At 49.4% G+C, this 25,302-nt stretch overlaps 1 protein-coding gene across 1 annotated transcript; it reads left to right on the top strand.

Annotated features, from left to right (window-relative positions):
- The first annotated feature begins 8,122 nt into the window (after positions 1-8,122).
- On the top strand, positions 8,123-24,098 carry LOC126085480 (cytochrome P450 2S1). Its single transcript, XM_049900920.1, has 9 exons — positions 8,123-8,293; positions 9,629-9,794; positions 16,457-16,606; positions 18,026-18,186; positions 18,336-18,515; positions 19,348-19,489; positions 20,633-20,820; positions 22,976-23,117; positions 23,284-24,098. The coding sequence occupies exons 1-9, from the start codon at positions 8,123-8,125 to the stop codon at positions 23,463-23,465; spliced, it is 1,482 nt and encodes a 493-aa protein (XP_049756877.1). The 3' UTR covers positions 23,466-24,098.
- Positions 24,099-25,302: the final 1,204 nt, after the last annotated feature.

Raw genomic sequence — 25,302 nt, 5'->3', positions numbered from 1 at the left:
TCTCCCATTTGGAATGGAAATGTCTAGCTTGTGCCTATTCTACATTGTACTTTGGAGGCAGATAATTTGTATTTTAGATTTCACAGATGAAGAAGAATTCTTGGATTTGGGACTTAAAGTTGATTTAAGACTTTTGCTATGATATGATGGAGTGAATGTGTTTCACATGTGGCAAGAACATGAGTTTTGGGGAGCCAAAGGGTGGAATGTTATGGATTGAATTGTGTTCCCCAAAAATACGTGTGTCAACTTGGCTAGTCCACGATTCCCAGTATTGTGTGATTCTCCACCATTTTGTCACCTGATGCGATTTTCCTATGTGTTGTAAATCCTACCTCTATGATGTTTATGAGGTGGAATTAGCGGCAGTTATGTTAACGAGGTAGGACTCAACTTACAAGATTAGATAGTGTCTTCAGCCAACCTTTTTTGAGATATAAAAGAGATAAGCAAGCTGAGAGACATGGGGACCTCCTACCACCAAGAATGCAGAACCAAGAGGGGAGCGAATCCTTTAGACTCGAGATCCTTATACTGAGAAGCTCCTAGGACAGGGGAAATTGATGACAAGGATCTTCCCCCAGAGCCTACAGAGAAAGAAAAACTTCCGCTGGAGCTGGCACCATAAATTTGGACTTCCAGCCCCCTGCAGTGTGAAAGAATAAACTTCTGTTTGTTAAAGCCATCCACTTGCGGTATTTCTGTTATAGCAGCACTAGATGACTAAGCCAAGGCCACACCCCCCAAGGAAACTTTCAACTGATTGGCTACTCACAGCAGATCCCATTATGGAAGTGATCACATTATATCAAATCTTATCACGGAAGCAATCACATCATCGTATGACTCCCAAACAACATCATAACTGCCAAACCATTGAGAATCATTGCCCAGCCAAGTTGACACACAACCTTAACCTAATCACATCCACCCCTTGTCAACTTGGCACCTGTACACATCTCCTTAAACCATACATAATCTCTGATAAAGACAATTATAAAGTCATACTTGCACATAACATGATACAACAAACGCACATACAAGGAAGAAATACTCATAACAATTACAGTCCTCATTTCTGTACCTAGTCACGTGGTCATAATAACTACCTTCTTCTACCACCCATTCCGTATTTCCCTTTGCCTTCAGCAAGCACCTCAGCTGGTTGTGGTTCTTTGCCTGGTGGGATGATCCAAACCTTCATTCCTGAGTTGCGTAGTCCAAAAGCAGCCATGTGGAAATTGGATTGCTGTAGTTTTCCGTTGACTTTAATCGCAGGGCATGGTAGTACTAAGAGATGTCCTAAGGGATTGTCTGCATTCCAGACATTCTCTTCTTTACTTCCATTATGTATTCAATCTGATTTCCTCTTGGTAATCAGGATCAGTCACACCAGCCAATATGGTAACTCCCTTTTTTGCCTGTTGCTCCAGAAGCATAAGGAGTCCAAAGTGGCCAGGTGGCATGATTAACTTCCAGTTCAATGAAGTCACAGATGTGTCTCCAGGAAGGAGCATTTCTCCCTTTCGGACTAAGACCACTAGACCCACACAGCATAAGGTCTCAGGGACAGGAAGCAAAAATTTTGCAAGTGGGTCGCTGGCAGTAATAGTGGGTGGTGCCACTGCCATTTCCACCCCTTGATTCCTGGACCCATGAATCCTGGCTAGGGGAGAAAGAGCACCATATTTTGGATGCTGGTTTAGAGCATATACAGCCTCCTGGAGAACATTGTCCCAACCCTGCAAGTTACTGCCACCTACCTGGGATCATAACTGCGTCTTTACAAGGCTATTCCATCATTGTATTGAGCCAGCTGCTTCAGGATGATGAGGAACATGGTAAGAGCAGCGAATTCCATGAGCATGGGCCCATTGCCACACTTCATTTGCTGTGAGTTGAGTCCCTGGATCCTAGGCAATGCTGTTTGGGATACCATGACAGTAGGTAAGGCATTCTGTAAGTCCACAGATGGTAATTATGGCAGAAGCACTATGTGCAGGGAAGGCAAATATGTATCCAGACTGTGTTTATTCCAGTAAGAACAAAATGCTTCCCTTTCCATAATGGAAGCAGTCCAATGTAATCAACCTGCCACCAGGTTGCTGACTGATCTCCTTGAGGGATGGTGCCATATCGGGGACTTAGTGTTGGCCTCTGCTGCTGGCAGATCGTGGCTGTAGCCAAGTCGGCTTTGGTGAGCGGAAGTCCATGTTGCTGAGCCCATGCATAACCTCCATCCCTGTCACTATGGCCACTTTGTTCATGAGCCCAGTGAGCAATGACAGGATTGGCTAGGGGAAGAGGATGACTGGTTTTCACAGAATGCGTCATCCTATCCGCTGATTGTTAAAATCCTCCTCTGCTGAGGTCACCCCGTGGTGAGTATTCACATGAGACACAAATATCTTCACTTCTTTGGCCCATTCAGAGTGGTCTATCCACATACATCTTCCCCATACTTCCTTGTCTTCAATTTTCCAATCATGTTCCTTCCATGTCCCTAACCATCCAGGCAAACCATTGACCACAGCCCATGAATACGTATACAATTGCACATCTGGCCATTTCTCCCCTTCCAAGCAAAGTGAACAACCACATGCACTGCTAGAAGTTCTGCCCATTGGGAAGATTTTCTTTCACCACTGTCCTTCAGGGAGGTCCCAGAAAGGGTCTGAGTGCTGCTGCTGTCCACTTTCAAGTGGTGCCTGCGTATCACACAGAACCATCTGTAAACCAGGCACAAATTTTCTCTTCCTCAGTCAGGTGATCATAAGTAATGCCCCATGAGGCCATACACGCAGACTGAGAGATGTAAGGTAATGTGACAGGAGTGGAGACCATGGGCATTTGGGCCACTTCCTCATGCAAATTACTTGTGCCTTCAGGTCCCTGCTTAAGCCTGACCTTGTATATACCATTTCCATTTAATGATGGAGTACTGTTGTGCATGTCCAAATTTATGACTCTGTGGGTCATAAACACCCAGTTCATGATGGGCAGCTCAAGCTGCATGGTGATTTGGTGTCCCATGATTAAATCTTCAGTCTCTACTAAGCCCTAGTAACAAGCCAAAAACTGTTTCTCAAAAGGAGAGTAATTATCTGCAGAGGATGGCAGGGCTTTGTTTCAAAATCCTAAGGGTCTGTGCTGTGATTCACCAATAGGGGCCTGCCAAAGACTCCAAACAGCATGTCTATCTGCCACTGACATTTCAAGCACCATTGGATCAGCCGGATCATATGACCCTAGTGGCAGAGTGGCTTGCACAGCAGCCCAAACCTGTCACAGAGCCTTCTCTTGTTCTGGGCCTCATTCAAACTAGCAGCTCTTCAAGTTGCTCAATTAATAGGCCACAGTAGCACACCCAAATGAGGAATATGTTGCTTCCAAAATCCAAAGAGGCCCACTAGGCGTTGTGCCTTCTTTTTAGTTGTGTGAGGGGCCAGGCGCAATAACTTATCCTTCACTTTAGAAGGAATATCTTGATAAGCCCCATACTACTGAACCCCTAGAAATTTCACTGTGGGGGAAGGCACTTGAATTTTTGTCAGATTAATTTCTCAACCTCTAGCTCACAAATGTTTTACCAATAAGTACAGAGTCACCAACACTTCTTCCTTACTAGGTCCAATCAGCATAATGTCATCAATGTAATGGACCAGCGTGACATCTTGTGTAAGGGAAAGGCAATCAAGGTTCTTGTGGACTAAATTATGACATAGGGCTGGAGAGTTGATATAACTCTGAGGTAGGACACTGAAGGTGTATTGCTGGCTTTACCAGCTGAAGACAAACTGCTTCTGGTGGTCTTTCAAAATGGTTATGGAGAAAAAGGCATTAGCCAGATAAATACCTGCTTATCAGTTACCAGAAGATGTTTTAATTTGCTCAAGCAATGAAACCACATCTGGAACAGCAGCTACAATTGCAGTCACCACCTGGTTAAGTTTTCAATAATCCACTGTCATTCTCTAAAATCCAACTGTTTTTTGCACGGGCCAAATAGACGAGTTGAATGGGGATGTGGTGGGAATCACCACCCCTGCATCCTTTATCTCCTTAATGGTGGCAGTAATCTCTGCAGTCCCTCCAGGAATGCAATATTGCTTTTGGTTTTCTATTTTCCTAGGTAGGGGTAGTTCTAATGGCTTGCACTTGGCTTTTCCTACCATAATAGCCCTTACTCCATTTGTCCACTGGACCTACTGTGACATGGACATGAGCTAAGACTCCATGAATAACCTAACTTCCTTATGACCCACTCTGACTGGTGGGCCACAGTGACATTTTGGGTCTCCTGGAATTAGTGTCAGTTCAGAGTCAGTATCCAATAATCCCCAAAAAGTCTAATCCCCAATGAACAGTCACTCTAGTAAAAGTCTGTAGATCCCTTTTGGGAAGGCTGGGAGAAAGATTAATAGTGTAAGTTTTTGGCAGTGTATTGGAGTCCTTCCTCATGGGGACCCAGTCTTGCCTTCATTCAAGGGGTGTGGGTCTGTAAACTTGCTCAAGCGTGGCAATTGACTGAGGGGCCATGACTCTATTCTGGCAATTCGAGTTAGACTGCTGACCTCTTGACCTAGAATTCATCCACTTGTACAGATCAAGTAAATACTTAGTAGGTTTCCTATCTTTTTCACTCTTAGGAACACCATGACTAAGTAGCCAACACTATAAGTCCATATGAGTCAGACTATTCTGATTACTGCTTTGAGTCCACTGTCCATTACAGAAACCATGCCTACCTTATCTTTGTTGATTGAGTGCTACCATTTGGCCCCTACTACCACAGGGTCAAATCGCCCCCATTGTAGTTAGGTGTCATAATTCAGTTAGGGCAGTCAAGTCTGACTTACATAAAATAGGAATCACAGCAGTCTTCCAGGATGCTGGGGATTCCTTCACAAATTTGTTCCTCACTGTTGTGGTAAAATGTATGTCCTTTGGGCACTCCATGTATGGGTTTGTGGGTCTAACTTAATAAACCCACTCTAACATGCCAATTTCCCTAGGTTTTAGGATACCTTCTTCTACAGTATACCAAGGCAGGTCTGGTATTTTAACTTGATTTAGTGCAGGCCACTGCATAATCCATACTCAACCAAATAAACTACGAGATCCTTTCCTAAATTCTCAAGCTGAATCACTGAATGAAGAATCTGTGCTTAGTGGGCCCATATCAACTAACTCAGACTGATCCATCTTTATGTTCCTTGCACCATTATCCCCCACCCTTAATAGCCATTCCCATACATATTACCCAAGTTTCTGTTACAAAAATCAAGCAATTCTTCTGGAGTGTAGCACACCTCCTCCTGGGTCACACTTTGTACATCACCTTTTGGGGCTTGCTGGAACTTAAGTCTAGTTACAGGTCTAGAAGCCAAAATCGGTGGTGGGGATGTGTTTTGAGAACATTCAGTGTTGTCTTGTAAGGCATCTGTCGCAGGTGATGCCCCAGGCAGTGACTTAGACAAAGGCTCTTTAAACACAGCTGGGTTAATCTCATTAGAAGGGGGTGCAGGGACCAATGGTTTTACTGGGGAGGGTGGGTTAGCAGACAAACAGAGGGCTGTTTCTGTTGGTAGGAGTGATTAAATGGAATTTAAGGACTCTGTCCCCAGCTTCCTGGTTATCTGCCCACATATCCCCATTCCAAGCTTCAGGATCCCATTTCTTCCCAATCAATGCACTCACTTTAGCTTCAGACACCACTCAAGGTTGGGAATTGAGTAGCCATTGTAATTGAGTAGCCATTGTAATTCTGCCACTCTTTCTCTGGGTTTGGTTTTCTGCAATATCAGCTCTGTTACTACAAGAAATGAGGCTTTCTTTCAAGGCACAAGTGGAAACTTTGAGGTCATTTATGCGGCATTTGACCTTTGACTCTGAAGCCCTGAGCTAATCTCTCATCACTTCGTTTAGCAAAAGTAGGACCAACCAACCAGCTTCCTTAAACTTCTCATTATGAAAAAATTTAGAAAGGTATCAAACATGCAATCACCCAGAGCCTTGCCTTTCACCAATATCTGACCTATTGGTGGTGATACTTTGCGTATTTCTATTGTCACCTCACACCATGGATTAGCAGTGCCCTCTTTACTACTGGAAGCAGAGTCATTAACATCTTTAAGACTAACCAGACTTGAGAACCTATTTAGAAAACTCATCCTTACAATTTTGTTTCTCTAGAATCACTCTTGGTACCAAATTTATTAGGCTGGGTTCTCTAGAAAAGCAAAACCAGTAAAGCGTATAAAATCCCATTGCTGTACAGTCGATTCAGACTCATAGTGACCCTAGAGGACAAGAACCTTCCTGTAGAAATTACAGAGAGAGACAGCCTTCCCCTGGAGCTGACACCCTGAATTTGGACTTATAACCTACTAGACTGTGAAGAATAAACTTCTTTTTGTTAAAACCATCCACTTGTGGTATTTCTGTTATAGCAGCACTGGATAACTAAGACACCTGCTCCACAGGGTTTTCAAGGCAGATCACCAGGCCTGTGCCTCTGAGTAGGGTTGAACCACCAACCTTTGGGCTAGTAGTCAGGCATTTAACTGTTTGCACTACCCAGGGACTCCCAATAACAATTAGTTGAAGGAATATTAGCTAGTTTTTATCTATTGTTATTGTTGTTGTTGGGTGCTCTCGAGTCCCTTCCAACTCATAGCAACCCTATGTACAACAGAACGAAACACAGCCTGGTTCTACACCATCCTCACGATTGTTGCCATGTTTGAGTCCTGTTGCAGCCACTGTGTCAATCCACCTTTTTCTCTGAACCTCTACCTTACCAAGCATGATATCCCTCTCCAGGGACTGGTCCCTCCTGATAACATGTCCAAAGTACATGAGTCAAAGTCTCGCCATCCTCACTTCCTGGGAACTCTCTGGCTGGACCTCTTCTAAGACAGATTAATTTGTTCTTCTGGCAGTCCATGGTATACTCAATATTCTTCACCAACACTATAAGTCAAAGAACATTTATTTAGCACTTGTTATATATGCACCTAGGATTCCTGGTGGCTCAGTGGTTAAAGGGATCCAGGTACCACCAGTGGCTCTGCAGGAGAAAGATGTGGCAGTCGGCTTCGGTAGAGATTTACAGCCTTGGAAACCCTACAGGGTCTCTATGTGTTGGCATCAACTCCGCAGCAGTGGGTGTTTTGGGTTTTATACATGCACCTAAGGAGCCCTGGTGCTGCAATGGTTAAGCACTAGACTGCTAACAGAAAGGTCAGCGGTTTGAACCCACCAGCTGCTCCTCTCCGCAGAAGAAAGACCTGGCGAACTGCTCCCATAAAGATTACAGCCTAGGAAACCCTATAGGGCAGTTCTACTCTGTCATCTGGGGTCACTACTAGTCGGAATCAATGGCACATAACAACACTGGGTACCTATCAAATCCTGAAACCATCCCCCTTTTTTAAAGAAGAAACAGGCATAGAGAAGCTGAGAACTCAAGTTATCTGGCTTCGAATATCACGCTGCTCACCTCTGCACTTACTCGCAGTGAACTAATTAATTTATTAATGAGTCAATTAGGCTCAAATTCCAGTTTTGCGGCTTGTTAGCTGTGTGACCTAGGGCCAATCCATTCATCTTTCTAGACCTCCCAGTTTGTGGAGAAGGTGAAAGATGCTGGAGGGAATGGGTTCAAAGACTCCCTCCCGCTCCCACCTCCATACACACGCACGCACGCACGCACAATTTCAATAAGGAGAGGAAGGCAGGAACCAGCTGGAAACAGTGGCGCAGGGTCACCGCCAGGTACAGGGTGGGGCCGCCTATAGGCAGCCAAAGTCTTTGAGTTCCAGGTTCCTCCCATTTGCCCACGCCCTACCTGGGGCCCAAGCCTCTGTCTCCGCCCCCGAACCTCGCGCAAACCTGGGAGACACCCATTAGATTCTGTGTCGCCGCCACCAGGCAGCGGCAGCGGACTGGGAGATATCCGGCAACTGGCTAAGAATCCTGCCTCCAGGCAGAGAGAGGGGCTAGGTGCCCCTCCCTCTCCGCCTGATTTCTTTGGGGAGGAGCCGCCCTGCTCCCCGCCCCTAACTGGCCCTACCGCGTGTAGCGTCTGAGAGCACCGAGAAGGAGCTGACCTGCCGAGATGGAGGCAACGGGCACCTGGGCGCTGCTGCTGCTGTTGTTGCTGCTGGTGGTGCTGAAGCTGGCGCTGCCCAGGACCCGAAGCCACCTGCCTCCCGGGCCCACGCCGCTACCGCTGCTAGGGAACCTCCTGCAGCTCCGGCCTGGGGCACTGTACTCGGGGTTCTTGCAGGTGAGGAACAGCGGGGACGTCCCCAGGGCGGGGCGGGGGCCCAGGGCCAAGAAAGGGAAGGGTCCCCGGGGAAGAAGCCGGAGTCCCAGGGCAGAGGGCTTCTCGGGTGTCCCAGAGAAGAGGCAGGGGTTCAGGGCAGAGGAGCTACTGGTGTCCTGGGGTGGGGGTGGGAGCGACGGTGCAGAGCTGAGCAGGGGAGGGATCTCTGGAAGAGAGGATCCTGGGGTGGGGGTGGGGGACCAGGGCCAAGAAGGGCAGGGTCCTCGGCCCGCAGAATGCTGGGAAGGGGGTGAAAGGAGGGGGACTAGAAACCCAAAGGGCAGGGTCCCAGGGAAGAGGGGCCTACAGAATCCTGGGAAGGCGGTGGGGGCAGGGACCAAAGTGCAGAGAGTGAAGTCCTTGAACAGAAGAGGAGCCCGATGGTGGTGGGCTTGTTCAGGGGGAGAGGTGACTGGGCGTAGGGGAGGGGGAGTGGTTACAGATGTGGACTGTGCTGGAGGGGGGGCAAAGACACCTGGAGACTGAGAAGAAAGGAGGGCAAGGCAGGGCAGGGAGAACACTAAGGGATGGGTCTCTGGGGGCATGTGGAGGCAGAGAAGAAGTTGGAGGGTCCCAGAAACAGAGAGGGACTGGGGAGGGGGTCCCCCAGGGTCCAGGGCTGAAGGATTCTGTTGGCAGAGGTCTGTGGGCAGGAGGGCCTGGCTGTGAGAGTGCTAAGTTTCTGGGACTGAGAAGGGAAAGACAGACAGCAAGAAAGAAGACTGGGATGGTCCTCATGTTTGGGGGAGGGAGGTGGTGGGAAAGAGTTCCCATTCAAAAAAAGTCCAGGATGGGCTTCCAGGACCCGAAAGGGAGTGGGAGCCTTGGGAAGAGACAGCAGGTGCTCAGTAGGATCTGCTCCAGAATTTGGGCTTGGCAGTGATTGAAAGGGGAGTGGCTGGATGTTTGGGGGGCTGAGGATGTTTGGGGGGCTGAGGATGTTTGGGGGCCAAAGCTGCAGCTGCCCATTTTTCCTGCCATTTGTTGGGGTGGGGGTCCTGGGCTATCCAGGATCAGGGTTTAGGGTTCTACAAGGGGTAAGGGAGCATGGACTGGAGGGTGTGTTGGGGGAGGGAGTTTGGGGGAACTTTCTGGGGAGAGGGCCTGGGAGCTTGGTGCAAAAAAGGAACCAAGCCTCTAGAGGGGGGCTCTTTCTGCATTCAGGGGAGGGGTGTCCTGGTAGAGTAAGCAGAAGCCAGAATCAGGTGACCAGGCACCCACCCCGGGCTGGAAGAGGCTGCAGTGCTGTGTGGCAGCTGGTCCAACAGCCCCGCCCCACCTCCCTCCCTGCCCCAGCTGAGTAAGAAGTACGGACCAGTGTTCACCGTGCACCTGGGACCCTGGCGGCGCGTGGTGGTCCTGGTTGGGTACAAGGCTGTGCGGGAGGCTCTGGGAGACCACACCGAGGAGTTCAACGGACGGGGGAAATTGACGACAATGGAGCGGACCTTTGGTGACCACGGTGAGTCAGGAATGGGGTTGAGTGCTGGCTCCTTCATTCATAGCCCTCAAGGCTTACTGGGATGTGACCTTCACGCATGGCTTAACTTCTGTTGCCTCATCAGTAAAATGGGGTGTCTTGGTTATCTAATGCTACTATAACAGAAATACCACAAGTGGATAGCTTTAACAAACAAATTTCTTTTCCCAGTTTAGGAGGCTGGAAGTCCTACTTCTGGACCCTGGCTCTAGGGGAAGGCTTTCTCTCTCTGTCGGATGTGGGGGAGGTTCCTTATCTCTTCAGCTTCTGCTTCCTGGCTCCTTGGAGATCTCCATGCGGCTTGGTGTCTGTCTTTCCCTTCTCCGCTTCTTTTGCTTGCTTGTTTAATCTCTTATGTCTCTAAAGAGATTCATTTCAGACTTACCTTACACTAATCCTGTCTCATTAACATAACAAAGACAAACCAAAAAACAAACCTACCACCTATGAGTCTATTCTGACTCGTAGCAACCTTACAGGACAGAGTAGAACTGCCCCATAGGGTTTCCAAGGCTTAAAAAAAAAAAAATAAAGATCCCTGGTGGTGCAGTGGTTAAGAGGTCAGCTGCTAACCAAAAGGTCAGCCATTCAAATCCACCAGCCACTCCTTGAAAACCCTATGGGGCAGTTCTACTCTGTCCTATAGGGGCGCTATCAGTCGGAATCAACTTGAGGGCAACTGTTTTTTTTTAATCTTTACAGGTGCAGACTGCCACATCTCTCTCCCACAGAGCCGCTGGTGGGCTTGAACCACCGATCTTTTGGTTAGCAGCGGAGCGCTTAACCACTGCACAACCAGGACTCCTTTAACAAAGATAACCCATTCTCAAATGGGATTATAACCACAGGCATAGAGGTTAGGATTTACAGCACGTGTTTTGGAGGGACACAATTCAGTCCATAACATGGGGTGATCAGAGTACCTATGGCTTAAGATTATACTGAGGATTGAATGAGGACCAGGCCTTGTACAAAGTAAGATCTCAATAATTACCAGTGGTGTTGTTATCACCACTCCAGGTGAAGCTTCTGAGGGCTTGGAGGAAGAAGGGGAGCTTTAAGGCACAGGGAAGTGATGAGCAAACATTCTAAGTGTAGGAACTGTGTCCTGTGTAGGATTTTATCTTAGAGAATTAATAGAGAGAAATTTAGGTTTGACATGCATAAACTCATTCAGTTTATTGCAAGGTAGTCATGGCAAGGCACCTAAGTAAGGCCTCACAACATTCATTTAGAACCAGAGAATCAGAATTAACGATTACCGTTATTATGTTAGTTCAACAGTTAGAGTCCAAATATCTAGACTTCAGGCTATTACCCTTACCGAGGGGTCTCAGGAGGAAGGCTTAACCACAGCTCAAATTTGGCAGAGGTCCCTTGTAGCTAGGGTCGTGGGTCAGTGGTGGTGGCTCTTGGTGTTTGCCTCTGCCTTCTCTCAGTAAGTATGCAGAAATTTAGGGTTTATATGTGATTTTGTCACCTTGGCTCCACATAACAAGGGGCAGTGTGATGTCAAGACTAGTATGTTATGTCTTTTCTCCAGGGTTAGACATTAGCCAAATGACGCATCTTTTCCTTGAAGCAGAGATTAGGGAGGTTGCTTACACATATGTCTCAAGGCTAACTTACAAAGATTAAACTCAACCTACTATCATCAAGTTAATTCCAACTCATAGCGACCCCATATGGTTTCCAAGGCTGTAAATCTTTTTTTTTTTTTTATTGTACTTTAGATGGTTTACAGAACAAACTAGTTTCTCGTTAAACAGTTAGTACACATATTGTTTTATGACATTGGTTAACCACCCCAAGACATGTTGACACTCTCCCTTCTCAACCTTAGGTTTCCTATTACCAGCTTTCCTATCCCCTCCTGCCTTCTAGTCCTTGCCCCAGGGCTGATATGCCCCTTTAGTCTCGTTTTGTGTTATGGGCCTGTCTAATCTTTGGCTGTGGGGTGAACCTCAGGAGCAACTTCATTACTGAGCTGATAGGGTGTCCAGGAGTCATACTCTCAGGGTTTCTAAAGGCTGTAAATCTTTACAGGAGCAGATCACCACATCTTTCTCCCATGGAGTCGCTAGTGGTTTTGAACCACTGACCTCTTGGGTTGGCAGTCCAGCACTTTAACCAACGTGCCACCAGGGCTCCTTTACAAAGATTAACTATATTACATCTTCTTGTGTCACTGCATATCAGGTCAAAATCGGCTTTAAGGTCGTTTACTACATTTTCCACATACTTCTATGGAAACCCTGGTGGCATGGTGGTTAAGAGCTACAGCTGCTAATCAAAAGGTCTGCAGTTTGAATCCACCAGGTGCTCCTTGGAAACTCTATGGGGCAGTTCTACTCTGTCCAATAGGGTTGCTCTGAGTCACAATCGACTCTACAGCGGTGAGTTTTTTTAATGTCTAAATTCAGAAAGTTTCTAAATAACTTTCCCATGACTTAACAGATTTCTAATGACTTATTTAATGATAACTTATAATGTTAGAGAGCTTCACAAAGGTTCATATATTTCTAAGCTCCTATTATGAGTGCTTATATGTATTTTGAAGACATAATAGTGTCTTATTAGACATTTATGGGATTTGAGATCATTATAGAAATGTACAGAACAAACTATTCTCTATGCTAAGACCAAAAGCAGAACATACATGGTCAGGGCTTCCAAGAACAGAGCAGTGACTGAGACAGCCCAGTCCTGCTCACCCAGTGCAGGCAGAAGAGTCAGGGTGGGGACAGGGGAGGTGCTGGCAAAGGTGTGGGGTCTGGATTGGGGGGCGCAGGGACTGTAGAAACCTGGAGGAGGCATCTGACCCGGTCTAAAGGGTGGGAGATAGCCAGGAAGACTTCCTGGAGGAGGAGGTGTCTGAGTTGAGACTCAAAGGATAAGTGGGAAAAGGTGTTGCAGGCAGAAAGAACACGTAGGAAAGCATGGAGGTGCGAGAAAAAGGATCCGTTCATTCATTCATTCAACTAACAAAATGTTCATTGTGCCTGGCCCTGTCCTCAGAGCTGGGGACACAGAGGTGCCTGTGATTAATGTGGTATCTTCCTATTCCGTGGAGAGGCAGACTCTGAATAAGAGTGTGGAGGGAGTGAGTAGAAAAAGGAGAGGCAGAGCTTTGAGGGCTCAGAGGACAGGGGATCTGTACCAGCCTGGGGGCGGGAGAGCAGGGGAATAGGAAAGCTTCTTAGAGAAGGTGACATTTGAGCCTGGAGGAGGATGGGTGGAGTTGGATCACTGAGGCTGGGGAGGTGAGCATGATCCAGGCAAAAGGAACAGCAGGGGCGGAGGCGTGGGGGCAGGGAGGGGGCATGGCACTTTTGAGGAAGTGAGAGAAGGTCAGCGGGCTAAGGCAGAATGAGTAAGTAACAAGGCTGGAGAAGTCCGGAGCCTGATCAGGCAGGGTCTGTGACTCACGCCAGATGGGGGAGGCCAGGCAGAGGGTTTGGGTTTTTCTGGGAGCCGTAGATTTTAAGTTGGAAGGGCTGCGGTCAGATTAGAAAGATCCTCTGGCTGTTTTGTGGAGGAAGCAGAACTGAAGGCGAGGAGCCCCCGGGGGAGGACAGGGCCCGGGCAGTGGAGAGGAGGAGGGGATGGTTAGCTAGGGGCTGCCAGGTGGGGTGGGAGAGGTGACCAGGGGAAGCCCAGGGCAAGGACACAGGAGGGTAGGCTGACACAGGGACAGGGAGGAGGAGCAGGCTTGGGAAAGCCGCTGAGGTCAATTTGGGACACAGTGGTGGAGGGGGTGGGGGACACCATGTGAGGAGGCTTTCCGGAGGCCACCACAGGCAGACATTCCACAGATGGGAGCACTGAGCTCAGGGACAGGAGGGGTCCTCCCAGAACAGGTCTGTTGGATAAAGGAGGAAAACGACACAGTTCCCCCTTCTCCCGCTCTGTTCAAACTCCACTGTGACTCTAGCAAACTCCATAAACGTTGTTGTTGTTGTTAGGTGCCATCAAGTGGGTTCCGACTAATAGCAACCCTATGTACCACAGAACGAAACACTGCCGGGTCCTGTGCAATGCTCACAATCATTACTATGCTTGAGCCCATTGTTGCAGTCACTGTGTCACTCCATCTCATTAAGGGTCTTCCTCTTTTTCGATGACTGTCTACTCCATGATTTCCTTCTCCAGGGACTGATCCTTCCTGATAACATGTCCAAAGTATGTAAGACGCAGTTTCGCCATCGTTGCTTCTAAGGAACATTCTGGTTGTACTTCTTCCAAGGCAGATTTGTTCATTCTTTTGGCAGTCCATGGTATATTCAATATTCTTCGCCAACACCACAATTAAAGGTATCAGTTCTTCAGTCTTCCTTGTTCAGTGTCCAGCTTTCCCTTGCATATGATGCGATTGAAAATACCATGGCTTTGGGTTAGCCCCGCCTTAGTCTTCAAGGTGACATCTTTACTTTTCAACACTTTAAAGAGGTCCTTTGCAGCAGATTTACCCAGTGCAATGCCGATCTTTTGATTTCTTGAATGCAGCTTCCATGAGTGTTGATTGTGGATCCAAGTAAAATGAAATCTTTGATAACTTCAATCTTTTCTCCGTTTATCATGATGTTGCTCATTGGTCCAGTTGTGAGGATTTTTGTTTTCTTTATGTTGAGGTGCAATCCATAGTGAAGGCTGTGGTCTTTGATCTTCATTAGTAAGTGCTCCGAGTCCTCTTCACTTTCAGCAAGCAAGGCTGTGCCATCTGCATAACGCAGGTTGTTAAGGGAGTCTTCCTCCAATCCTGATGACCCAGTCTTCTTCATGTAGTCTAAGTTCTCGGATTATTTGCTTAGCATACAGATTGAATAGGTATGGTGAAAGAATACAACCCTGACACCACCTTTCCTGACTGTCCAAATGACTCCCTCTTGATCTATATACAGGTTCCTCATGAGCACAATTTAGTGTTCTGGAATTCCCATTCTTCGCAATGTTATGCGTAATTTGTTATGATCCACAGAGTCGAATGCCTTTGCATAGTCAGTAAAACACAGGTAAACATCCTTTTGGTATTCTCTGCTTTGAGCCAGGAACCATCTGACATCAGCAACGATATCCTGGTTCCACGTCCTCTTCTGAATCTGGCCTGAATTTCCGGCAGTTCCTGTCAATATACTGCTGCAGCCGCTTTTGAATGACCTTCAGCAAAATTTTACTCGCATGTGATATTAATGATAAAAAACCCACTACCATCAAGTCAATTCCAACTCATAGCAACCGTATAGGACAGAGTAGAACTGCCCCATAGAGTTTCCAAGGAGCACCTGGTGGATTTGAACTGCCGACCTCTTGGTTAGCAGCCGTAGCACTTAACCACTACGCCACCAGGGTTTCCGATATTAGTGTTATTGTTCAATAATTTCTGTATTCGGTTGGATCACCTTTCTTGGGAATAGGCATAAACATGGATCTCTTCCAGTCAGGTGGCCAGGTAGCTGTCTTCCAAATTTCTTGGCATGGACAAGTGAGCACCTCCAGCGCTGCATCCGTTTGTTGAAACATCTCAATTGATATTCCATCAATTCCTGGAGGCTTGTTTTTCGCCGATGCCTTCAGTGCAGCCTGGACTTCTTCCTTCAGTACCATCGGTCCTGATCATATGCTAGCATGTGATCCATAAACGTAGATACTCCATAAACATAAACATTGGGATGGACAAATAGAAGGGAAGGAGGAAGGAAAGAAGGATGGGAGGATGGTTGTTGTTGTTGTTAGTTGCCATAGAGTCAGTTCCTACTCATGGCAACGCCATGTCTGCAGAGTAGAACTACTCCACATGGTTTTCAAGGCTGTGACCTTTCAGAAGGAAATCACCAGGCCTGTCTTCCCAGGGCACCTCTGGGTGGGTTTGAACCACCAACTTCGTTTAGTAGTCCAGCACTTAACCATTTGTACCACCCAGGACCTATGAGAAGATGGCTGAGTCACTTCTGACTCAAAGTGACCCTACAGGACAGGGTAGAACTGCCCCATAGGGTTTCCTAGCTGAAATCTTTATGGGAACAGATTGCCAGGTCTTTTCTCCCGCAGAGCGGCTGGTGGATTCGAACCACCAACCTTTCAGTTAGCAGCCGAGCACTTAACCATTATACCACCAGGACTCCTTGGAAGGATGGTAAACCGAAGAACCAAACCCGTTGCCGTAGAATCGATTCCGACTCATAGCGACCCTGTAGGACCAAGTAAAACTGCTCCATAGGGTGTCCAGGGAGCACCAGTGGATTCAAACTGCCGACCCTTTGGTTAGCAGCTGAGCTCTTCTCCACTGCACCACCAGGTTTCCCGGAAGGATGGTAAAAGGGATAAAAAGATGGATGGAAGGAAGAAAGAAATCTACATTCACCCTGGTTAATCAACGCAGAAGGAGCCTGGGTAATTCCCAATTACCGACTTTTCAGGAGAACGTTACCCTCTGACCCAAAGTCAGAGGATGGAGGAACCAGGTTGAGTTCTGCATTTATCGAGCACATACTGAGTCCTTGTCTCTGTGCTGTGCTTGGTATGAACCCTGAGGACCTGGCATGAAGAGTCCCCCACAGGGCACTCCTCACTGGGAGAAGGAAGGGGAGTAGGTGGGAGTAGGGGGAGGACCAGTCCCTCCTTGAGTCTGCCTTCTTTCTGCACAGGGGTTTTCTTCTCCAACGGGGAACGATGGAGGCAACTGAGGAAACTCACCATGCATGCTCTGCGCGATGTGGGCATGGGGAAGCGAGAAGGCGAGGAGCTGATCCAGGCCGAGGCCCAGCGTCTGGTGGAGGCATTCCAGGAGATGGAAGGTCAGCCCAGGGTCCTCAGGCCTGCCTAAAGGGGGAGAGCTCGTCCCTAGCCCAGCCCTGGGAATAAGCGGGAGGGGATGCCTTGGACTCTAAGGCTGGGCTGAAGGCTCCATTCACCTCTAACTCCTCCACCCTCCATCCCTGTCCTGCTGTGTCTCTGAGCATCTCTGTGTCAGGATGTCTCTTTCTGTTTCCCAGGTACTGTCAGCCCATTCTTTCTGGGTCTCCAGCTCTCTTTCTGTCTCTCTGTTCTCTCTCTCTTTGTCTCTTTCTGCCTGCCTGTCTGTTGGATAAAGAATTTAACTTCTTCTTTGAGAGATAACTCTAAAATCTTTGGAATTTTCTGAATAATTGAGGTACCCTTGTTATCTAAACTACACCTGAGGATTTGTGCTAATAAGTGGGGGCTGGCCAGGCCACAAAGACTAGCTGGTGGCCTGATAGCCCCTGGCCTGGGGCGGCAGGGTGGGGTGAGATGGGGAGTATGATTCAATCAATGATCCCTCTGTAATGAAGCCAATAAAGGCTCTGAACATGGAAGCTCCATGAGCTTCCTGGTTGGTGAAAGATATCGATGCACGTGGGAGGACATGGAAGATCCTCACTAGGAACCCTCTGAGACCTTGTCCTATGTGTCTCTTTGTATCCATTTTGCTATAAGAAAGTTGTAACCATAAGTATAGCATCTTTCCATGAGTTCTTTGGATTGTTTCAGGTAAATATCGAACCCGGAAGAATGGGGGGAGCCAGCAGGTCAGAAGTTCAGGGGACTTAGGAGCTCACATCCTGAAGAGGTAGAGGGAACACCCAGAATCTGTGGCCAGTGGACTTCCAAACTTGCAGCTGGCATCTGCCTCTCTGATAGTCTGAGGGGCAGTGTTCTTTTAACTTGTGAGGTCTGCCCTAGCTCCAGGTGGCTACAGTCAGAGAAGGAAGTGCCGCATGGACAGCTGATGTCAGAACTGAATGGAGAAATAAAAAGTGGGGATTTGCTATATTCTCATAGTTGGTGTCAGGAAAAAGTAGATATTTGATTCCCAGATTTCCACAGAAGGCACGGTCCATCTCCTTGACTGTCTCTCTCTCTCCCTATCTGTCTGTCTCTGCCTATCTCCCCTCTCCCTTCTGTCTCTCTGTCTGTCTGTCCTCTCCCTTTTGTCTGTCTGTCTCTCTCTGTCTGTCTCTGTCCTCCCCTTCTATCCTTCTCTCTCTCTTTCTCTCTGTGCTCTATGTCTTTGCCTGTTTCTCTCTGTCTCTCTCCTTGTCTTTTTGTCTCTCTGCCTATCTGTCTCTGTCTCTGTCCATGCCTGTCCCTGGTCGTGCTCACCCCCCACTCTGTATCTGTGGGTTGATTCCCACTTCCCAGTCAGATCCCTTCTCCCAGTCTCCATCACACCCCCTCCACCTTGCCACCCCCAGGACAGCCATTTGACCCCTCTCTGCTGCTGGCCCAGACCACCTCCAACGTCATCTGCTCCCTTGCGTTTGGCCTCCGCTTCCCCTATACGGACAAGGAGTTCCAGGCCGTGGTCGGAGCAGCTGGTGGCACTCTGCTGGGGATGAGCTCCCCATGGGGCCAGGTAAGTGGGTGGAACCCCGTCTGGCCTCCTTCCCCCAAAGGTTCCTGCCCCGCCTCTTCCAGGTAGCCCCCAGAGCACCCCTTCTGCCTGCCCCTCAGCCCTGTACAGTTCCGGGCCCGCACGAGAACCAGCTACCCTTCTCCCCGCAGTTCTACGAGATGTTCTCCTGGCTCCTGCAGCCCCTGCCAGGCCCCCACAAACAGCTGTTTGGCCACCTGGACACCCTGGCTGCCTTCACCATCCGGCAGATACAGCAGCACTGGAGGAACCTGGACACGTCGGGCCCCGCCCGAGACATCGTTGATGCCTACCTGCTGAAGATGGCACAGGTGGGGCATCCCTCCTGAACGGGGCTGGTGGCCTGGCTGGCCCCTGGCAGGGTGTAGCTGGAGGTCTCTGTCGGGTCTCTGATTCTCTGTCTGCCAGTATGCCACGCTGTGTGTGCATGTGTCTGCGTGTGTGTGTGTATTTATATATCTGTCTATGCCTCCCTGTGTATGTGTGTGTCTGTGTGTGTGTGTTTATATCTGTCTGTCTGCCTGTTTCTTTCAGTATGTTCTTGCTGCCTCTCCCCAGCCCCCACCTTGTGTGTGTTTGAGTGTCAAGGTCTCTGTCTCTCTCCCTGTTCCCCTTCCTCCAACCTTGGGCCCTTTGTCCCACCAATGGCAATTCCCACGACACTTCACCCCACTTGCTGTTCGCCCCACCCACGCCAGACATTTGTATGAATTGCTATCATTTAATTATGAAATTGTACAATATCAAATTACATGAATGAAACCCACTTTATTAATTATATGAGAAAAATTAGAACTAAGGTGACTCCTACAGGGAAAAGAAACTACTTCTGAATTGTACTGATTTGGGGATTATGGGATATATTCAGGGCAACATCCTTCAAATAAATGTAGCCGTCCTACTCATGGAGAGAGAGTTACCGTTTTTCTTAACCCTGTGGCTCCGTATCTTTTCTTTCATTTTTTAAAACATTTCAACCAGAGAGAGCTAATACCAGAAGCCCACTTCCCAACCTTCCCAAACACTTATTTCAACTCCCCAACAAAGCTTTAGCTGGCTGTGCTGCACCCCAAGCCTGGCTGCCCTGGGCCTCTGCTCCCCACAGCCTGTGTTCTCTGAGCCCCTCTACCTGATTTCTCCCAGGAGGAACAAGACCCAAACACAGAAATCACCGAGAAGAATTTGCTGATGACAGTCACTTACCTGCTGTTTTCTGGGACAGTGACAACCAGTGCCACGGTCTGCTACGCCCTCCTGCTTCTTCTGAAGTATCCTTGGGTCCAAGGTAGGAGCGTTGTCTACCAGCCAGGCCCTGGGAACAGAAGTGAGGAGGCTGAGGGCAAAAAATGTTCACACAGCAGGGACAGCCTGGGCCAGAGCTCAGAGGAGAGGACGAGCATGGTGTTTGGGGTGACTGAAGAGCGAGAAGAACTTGGGGGAGGGCGGCTACCAATGGCAGGGGAGGCATCTGCAGGGGCTGGATCATGCAGGTCTGTGCCTTGGTAGTAAGTTTTGTGTTTATCCTGAGCCAGGAGGAGCCATGGAAGGATTTTGAGTAGAGGAAGGCAGGGTCAGAACTGTGTTTCAGAAAAATCCCAGAGGCTACCCAGTGGAGGTGATGGCAGGGGGTGAGAGGAAGCCAGGGAGGAGGACACGTAGGGCCCGGCAGGAGAGAGCAGGGCTGGACTAGGTGTGGGAAGGGAAGAAGGCCAGATGGGAGAGATGCTCAGGTGGCCAAGTGGTCAGATCTTGGAGAATAACCAAGAAGGGAGGTGTGCCCAAGGTGGGGACAGGTGTGCCCGAGATGGGGACAGGAAGGAGGAGGAACTGGTTTTGAGGGAGACACTAAGGCCAGTTTGGGATGACTGTGAGGGGTTTAGGGGACATTTGAAGGGAGACACCCAGGTCACGATTGGAGGTTAAAAAGGTTGGGGTGCAGGGGCAGGAGCTAATGCCACAATGGTGAGGGAGGGAGGGTGTGAGGGTGTATGGGGCAGGGCTGGGACACACCCCTGAGGAACTCTGACATTTTAGGGTCAATCAGTTAAATGCTGTTTGGGCGGCAGGGTGGGCTGACCTGGAAGAAGGGACTTTTGGGCCTGGTGGACTTGGCAGGGTGGAGTCAGCTATAACTTCAGTTAAATGACTTCAGCTCTTTGGGCCTCAGTGTCCTCATCTGGGAAATGGGGATGGATAATGGCACCTACCTCTCAGGTTTGCTGTGAGAATGAAGAGGTGACAGATGTACATGCCCAGCACACAGGATGTGTGGGACCTGGGTTCAGCAAGAGCTGGGGGTCCCCTCCTCCCAGCCTGCCGGCCTCACCCCAACAACAGCTGTTCAGGAAGCCAGTCAGGACGGGGATCCAAGGGAGGACCGCAGGGCCCCACACAACCTCTAGCCACCAACCCTCCTCTTGGCTTGCAGAGCGGGTACATGAGGAGCTGACGCAGGAGCTGGGGGTTGGCCGGGCACCAAGCTTGGGGGACCGTGCCCGCCTACCCTACACAGATGCGGTTCTGCACGAGGTGCTGAGGCTGCAGGCGCTGGTGCCCATGGGTGTGCCCCACACCCTCACACGGACCACTTGCTTCCGAGGGTACACCCTCCCCAAGGTGGGTACGCAGGAGAGCCACCTGGCCACAGCCAGGTTGTCTCTGCCTCAGCGCCTGGGTCTGCCACACTCACTGTTTCTAAATCTTAGTCTCTCTTTTTCTCTCATGGGTGTGTGTATCCATCTCTCTCTCTCTCTCTGTTCTCTTCCCTCTTTGTTCAAACTCCATTGTGACTAGCAAACTGCAGGGGTGTTTTTTACTCTGTTACTTTCTGCATGCATTTCCCTTGCCCTTTGATGCCGTCTCTGGGCCTCAGTTTCCCCCAACTGGGATCCTACACAGTGGTTGGGACAATCTGATGAGGTGACAGACAAGGAAGCAATCTGAGAAGTGAGGAGTGAGCCTGGAGCTAGCAGGGGCCCTCTCAGCCCCTGCAGTGGGCACACGCACTCAGTCGCACAAGCCCACTCACAGTTGCACTCATCATGGGTCGTCATGTGCGAAGGGCACTCAACCATGTTACACTCACAGGCACTCACTGTCACACACTCCCTGCCCCTACGCTCAAGGAGCAACTCAGACCTACCACCACCAGGGAGCGATGTCTCCCCAGAAATTGGAGGCAATTCAGGCGCCTGCTCTCTCCTTGAACTTCATTGTGCAATCAAACCTGCCTTTAGAATTCAGCTCCGCTGTTCTCTCCCTGGGACCTTGGGCAAATCGCTTCACCCTCTGAGCCTCAATTTCTTCCTCTCTAAATTGGGGGCAATAATATTGTCAACTTGGGGTTGTAGGGAATTGACAGGATAATGCTTATAAAGCACCAATTCATCTCTTGGTGGGGAGGGACCTGGGGAGGTCCTGTGTTTGAGACAGCATTGATAGTAGTAATAATAATAATTGCAGACCTGCCCTGTGCTGGGTGCTAGTCTAAATACTTTGCGTATTTATATTACCTTATTTAATCTTCAAAGCAATCTCACATCATTATCCTGCCCATTTCACAGATGAAGAGACTGAGGCCTGGGAAGTGTAGAAAACTTGCCCAAGTCACCCTGCACGCAGACGGTAGAGGCAGGATTTGAACCCAGCCTCCACTTTAATCTGCCCCTCTCTTACTTGAACAGCATTAACATGGCCCATCTTGCCCTGAGTCCCCTTCACCTCCTCATCTTGGATCCCTGTTGGCCAGAGTTGTTAGCAGAGCAGGGTCCGTCCCCCTTCTCCCATCCACTTCCCTTCGTTTTCCACCACACATCGTTGGGCACGTGATTGCTCTGATCTTCGTCGATCTCCCTGATCCCAGGCAGGGGAAGCCTTCAGGGACAGCCCTCACCCACTCACCCTTGCCACTGTCCCTAAAAGATCATAGTAGCAAAAAGCTAGACTCTGAGCCAGGTGGCTTAGGACAGCACAGCTGAATCACACATACTCCAGAGTTTAAAATCAAAATATAAAAGTACCAAGCTCTGCCATATCCAAACGATTTCCTGAAGCAAGTTGCTTAAATTCTGTGGGCCTCAGCTTTCCCATCTTTAAAATGGGGATAATATTAGCACCTATCTCCTAAGCTTGTTAAACATTCAGTCGGATGTGTGGCGGGGGTGGGGGGGGTGGTGAACAGTGTAAAACAAGTATCTGCTACCAAAACCAAAAACCAAACCTACTGCCGTCAAATTGATTCCAATTCATAGCGACCCAATAGGGCAGAGTAGAACTGCCTCATCAGGTTTCCAAGGAGCAGATAGTAGACTCAAACCGCCAGCTTTTTGGTTAGCAGCCAAGCTCTCAGCCACTGCACCATCCAGGCTCCGTATCTGTTACATATGAGACAATATATTAATATATGTAAAGTGCCTGGCCCATAATAAAACCCTTTGCCATAAGTCAATTCCAATTCATAGCGACCCTACAGGACGGAGTAGAACTGCCCCATAGCGTTTGCAAGGCTGTAACCGTTACGGAACCAGATTGCCACATCTTTCTCCTTCAGGGAGCTTAGTGGGTTCGAACTGCTGACCTTCTAGTTAGAGGCCAAGTGCTTTAACCACTGGACCACCAGGGCTCTGGCCCATAATAAGCACTCTAGAAGTGATGTGGCTGTCGTGTTCTATGAAGTGGCATCTATTTCACTGCAGACTCTTGTGCTTCACACTTGTACACAGTTTTCTGGGGTGGAGACAGACATTTGCAGTTTTATTTTCTTTCCCCTCAGGGCACTGAAGTCTTCCCCCTCATTGGTTCCGTCCTGCACGACCCCGAGTTCTTCGAGCAGCCAGAGGAATTCAACCCAGGCCGTTTCCTGGATGCGGATGGACGGTTCAAGAAGCACGAGGCGTTCCTGCCCTTCTCCTTAGGTATCTGCTGGGCCCATCCCTGCCACTGCCCACTGGCCGGTTCCACCTGGCTCTGGGTGAATGCGCTAGCTGGGGGCCCCCTCCCCATGCCCTGGCTCACACTGCCTTCTCCTCAGGCCCTGCTGTGGGGAGGGCTGGCTCAGCCTTGTCTCCCTCTTCTCGCCAGGCAAGCGTGTCTGCCTCGGGGAGGGCCTGGTGCGGGCTGAAGTCTTCCTCCTCTTCACTGCCATTCTGCAGTCCTTCTCCCTGGAGAGCCCATGCCCACCAGGTGCCCTGAGCCTAAAGCCAGTCATCAGCGGCTTTGCCAACATTCCCCCAGCCTTCCAGCTGCAGGTCCGGTCCCGCTAACCCCGCTCCACTCGAGAGAACCAGAGGAAGAAGAGAGCCTTGGGAGGTGGCGACTGCCAAGGACTGTGCCCCTGGCCTTGATGGAGGATGTGGACACAGTTGTGTCTCCGGAGTCACAGGTCCACACCACAGGCAGCTGCACTCAGCTCACACAGCCATCAAGACACGTGACCACGCAGCCACACACTCAGCTGCACAGCACTCGACAGACATAAAGTTAGTCCACCTGGATTCACAACCACACGCCCAGATAACCCACCAGCTCATATGCACATAACTGTCCTGAACACACACCCTTGTCATTCATCAAACCTGCTGAGTGCCCACCACCTCCGGGAGCCTGACACAACACGCCCCCTCCTAGATCGTGTCACCCCACAGAGACCACCCCTGTCCCCAGCCCACCACTATCCAGGCATGTGACCTCTGTCCACACCCCCCAGTCTCCGTCAGCCTCCCTCTACACCCCCAGCCTCCATCCACACTCCCCAACATTGAAACCACACACACAACACCACACACCTTCAGCACCCAAGGACACCCCTTTCCAAGCACCCTGACCTCCCAGTTCTCCCAAGCACAAGCACATCCCTCATGTGCAACTGGACACACAGACCTGGGAAGCAAGTAAACTTGGGCACACAAGGGCCCTCAAACCAAAGGGAACACCCCCATGCCCCTATTTATGTAACCGTGTTGAAAGCCTCCCCTACCCAACACAGTGGTTTGAGCTATATGAGCTCTAAGGGTTTACTGTTTCGAAATCTCAATTAGATCCAGGAGGAGGGACTCCACAGGCCAAGGAGGGGCCAGATCCCAACCCCCAGCCTCATAGTGTCGGAGAGGAGGCCAGGTCTGGCATACCTTGTAACTTAAAGGTTCCCATTTTGCAATAAAAATTGGATTCTGGCCTATGGCAGGGCCTAGAGTGAGTCTGCAACTATATCATCACTATGAGTTTGGCGTGGAGTTGGGGGAGTCCACTCCTCCCAGCCCCCTCCCCTGAGGCCGGGCGGGAGCTAAAAAACATGGCCCCCGCCCACCCTGGCTGTTGACATCAGCGCCAGATGTGCCCCCGCCCACCCTGACTGTTGACATCAGCGTCAGATGTGCAGCAGAGTGCCGGGCCAGGGAGGGAGGAGGCTGGGCAGGACCTTCTGTCCTGAGCCAAGGTGGGGGACAGGGGACAGGGAGAGGGTCCCCTTACCGCAGACCTGGGGGCTGCCTCTGCAGCCAGGGATACCCCATGGCTAGGAAACCTGGGGACTCTACAGATCTGATACTGAATACTTCAACACAGACCCCAGCTCACTGCCCTGATTCAGCCTCTTCTTCACCCTTTCCTCACCACCTTCTCTGCAGAAGGAAGGCAGAAGCCTCATTTTTTTTTTTTTTTTTTTTTTTTTTTGTCAGTATGGAAGTTTGCAAATACACAAAAGTAGAGAGAACAGTATAAGGAACCTGCCTCCTCCCCGGTGCTCACCACCTGGCCTCAATATGACCGTCAACTTTCTGCTGTTTTTATTTCATCTCCTGTTTTTTAGATTATTTTAAAGCAAATCCCAGAAAATAATTGAATATGCATCTCCAGTGGTTCTGGACATTTTTTCCTAACATTTTATTGTGAACGTTCTCAAGCACACAGCAAAGTTGAAGACACTACAGGGAACACCCAAGTTCCACCTCCTGGATCACACCTCCCTCCTCCCGGAGAGTTTGCTGCACTACGTTGGCAGGTTTCTGTCCACCTGCCTGTCCATTTCGTTTTTTATGCATTTAAAAGTAAATTGCTCACACCAAACAACTCAAGAGACCAGGCTAAAAGGCGAGGAACCAA

This window comes from Elephas maximus, chromosome 11 (genome assembly GCF_024166365.1).
Source record: "Elephas maximus indicus isolate mEleMax1 chromosome 11, mEleMax1 primary haplotype, whole genome shotgun sequence".
Taxonomy (NCBI): Eukaryota; Metazoa; Chordata; class Mammalia; order Proboscidea; family Elephantidae; genus Elephas; species Elephas maximus.
This window is presented reverse-complemented; position numbering and strand designations above follow the sequence as displayed.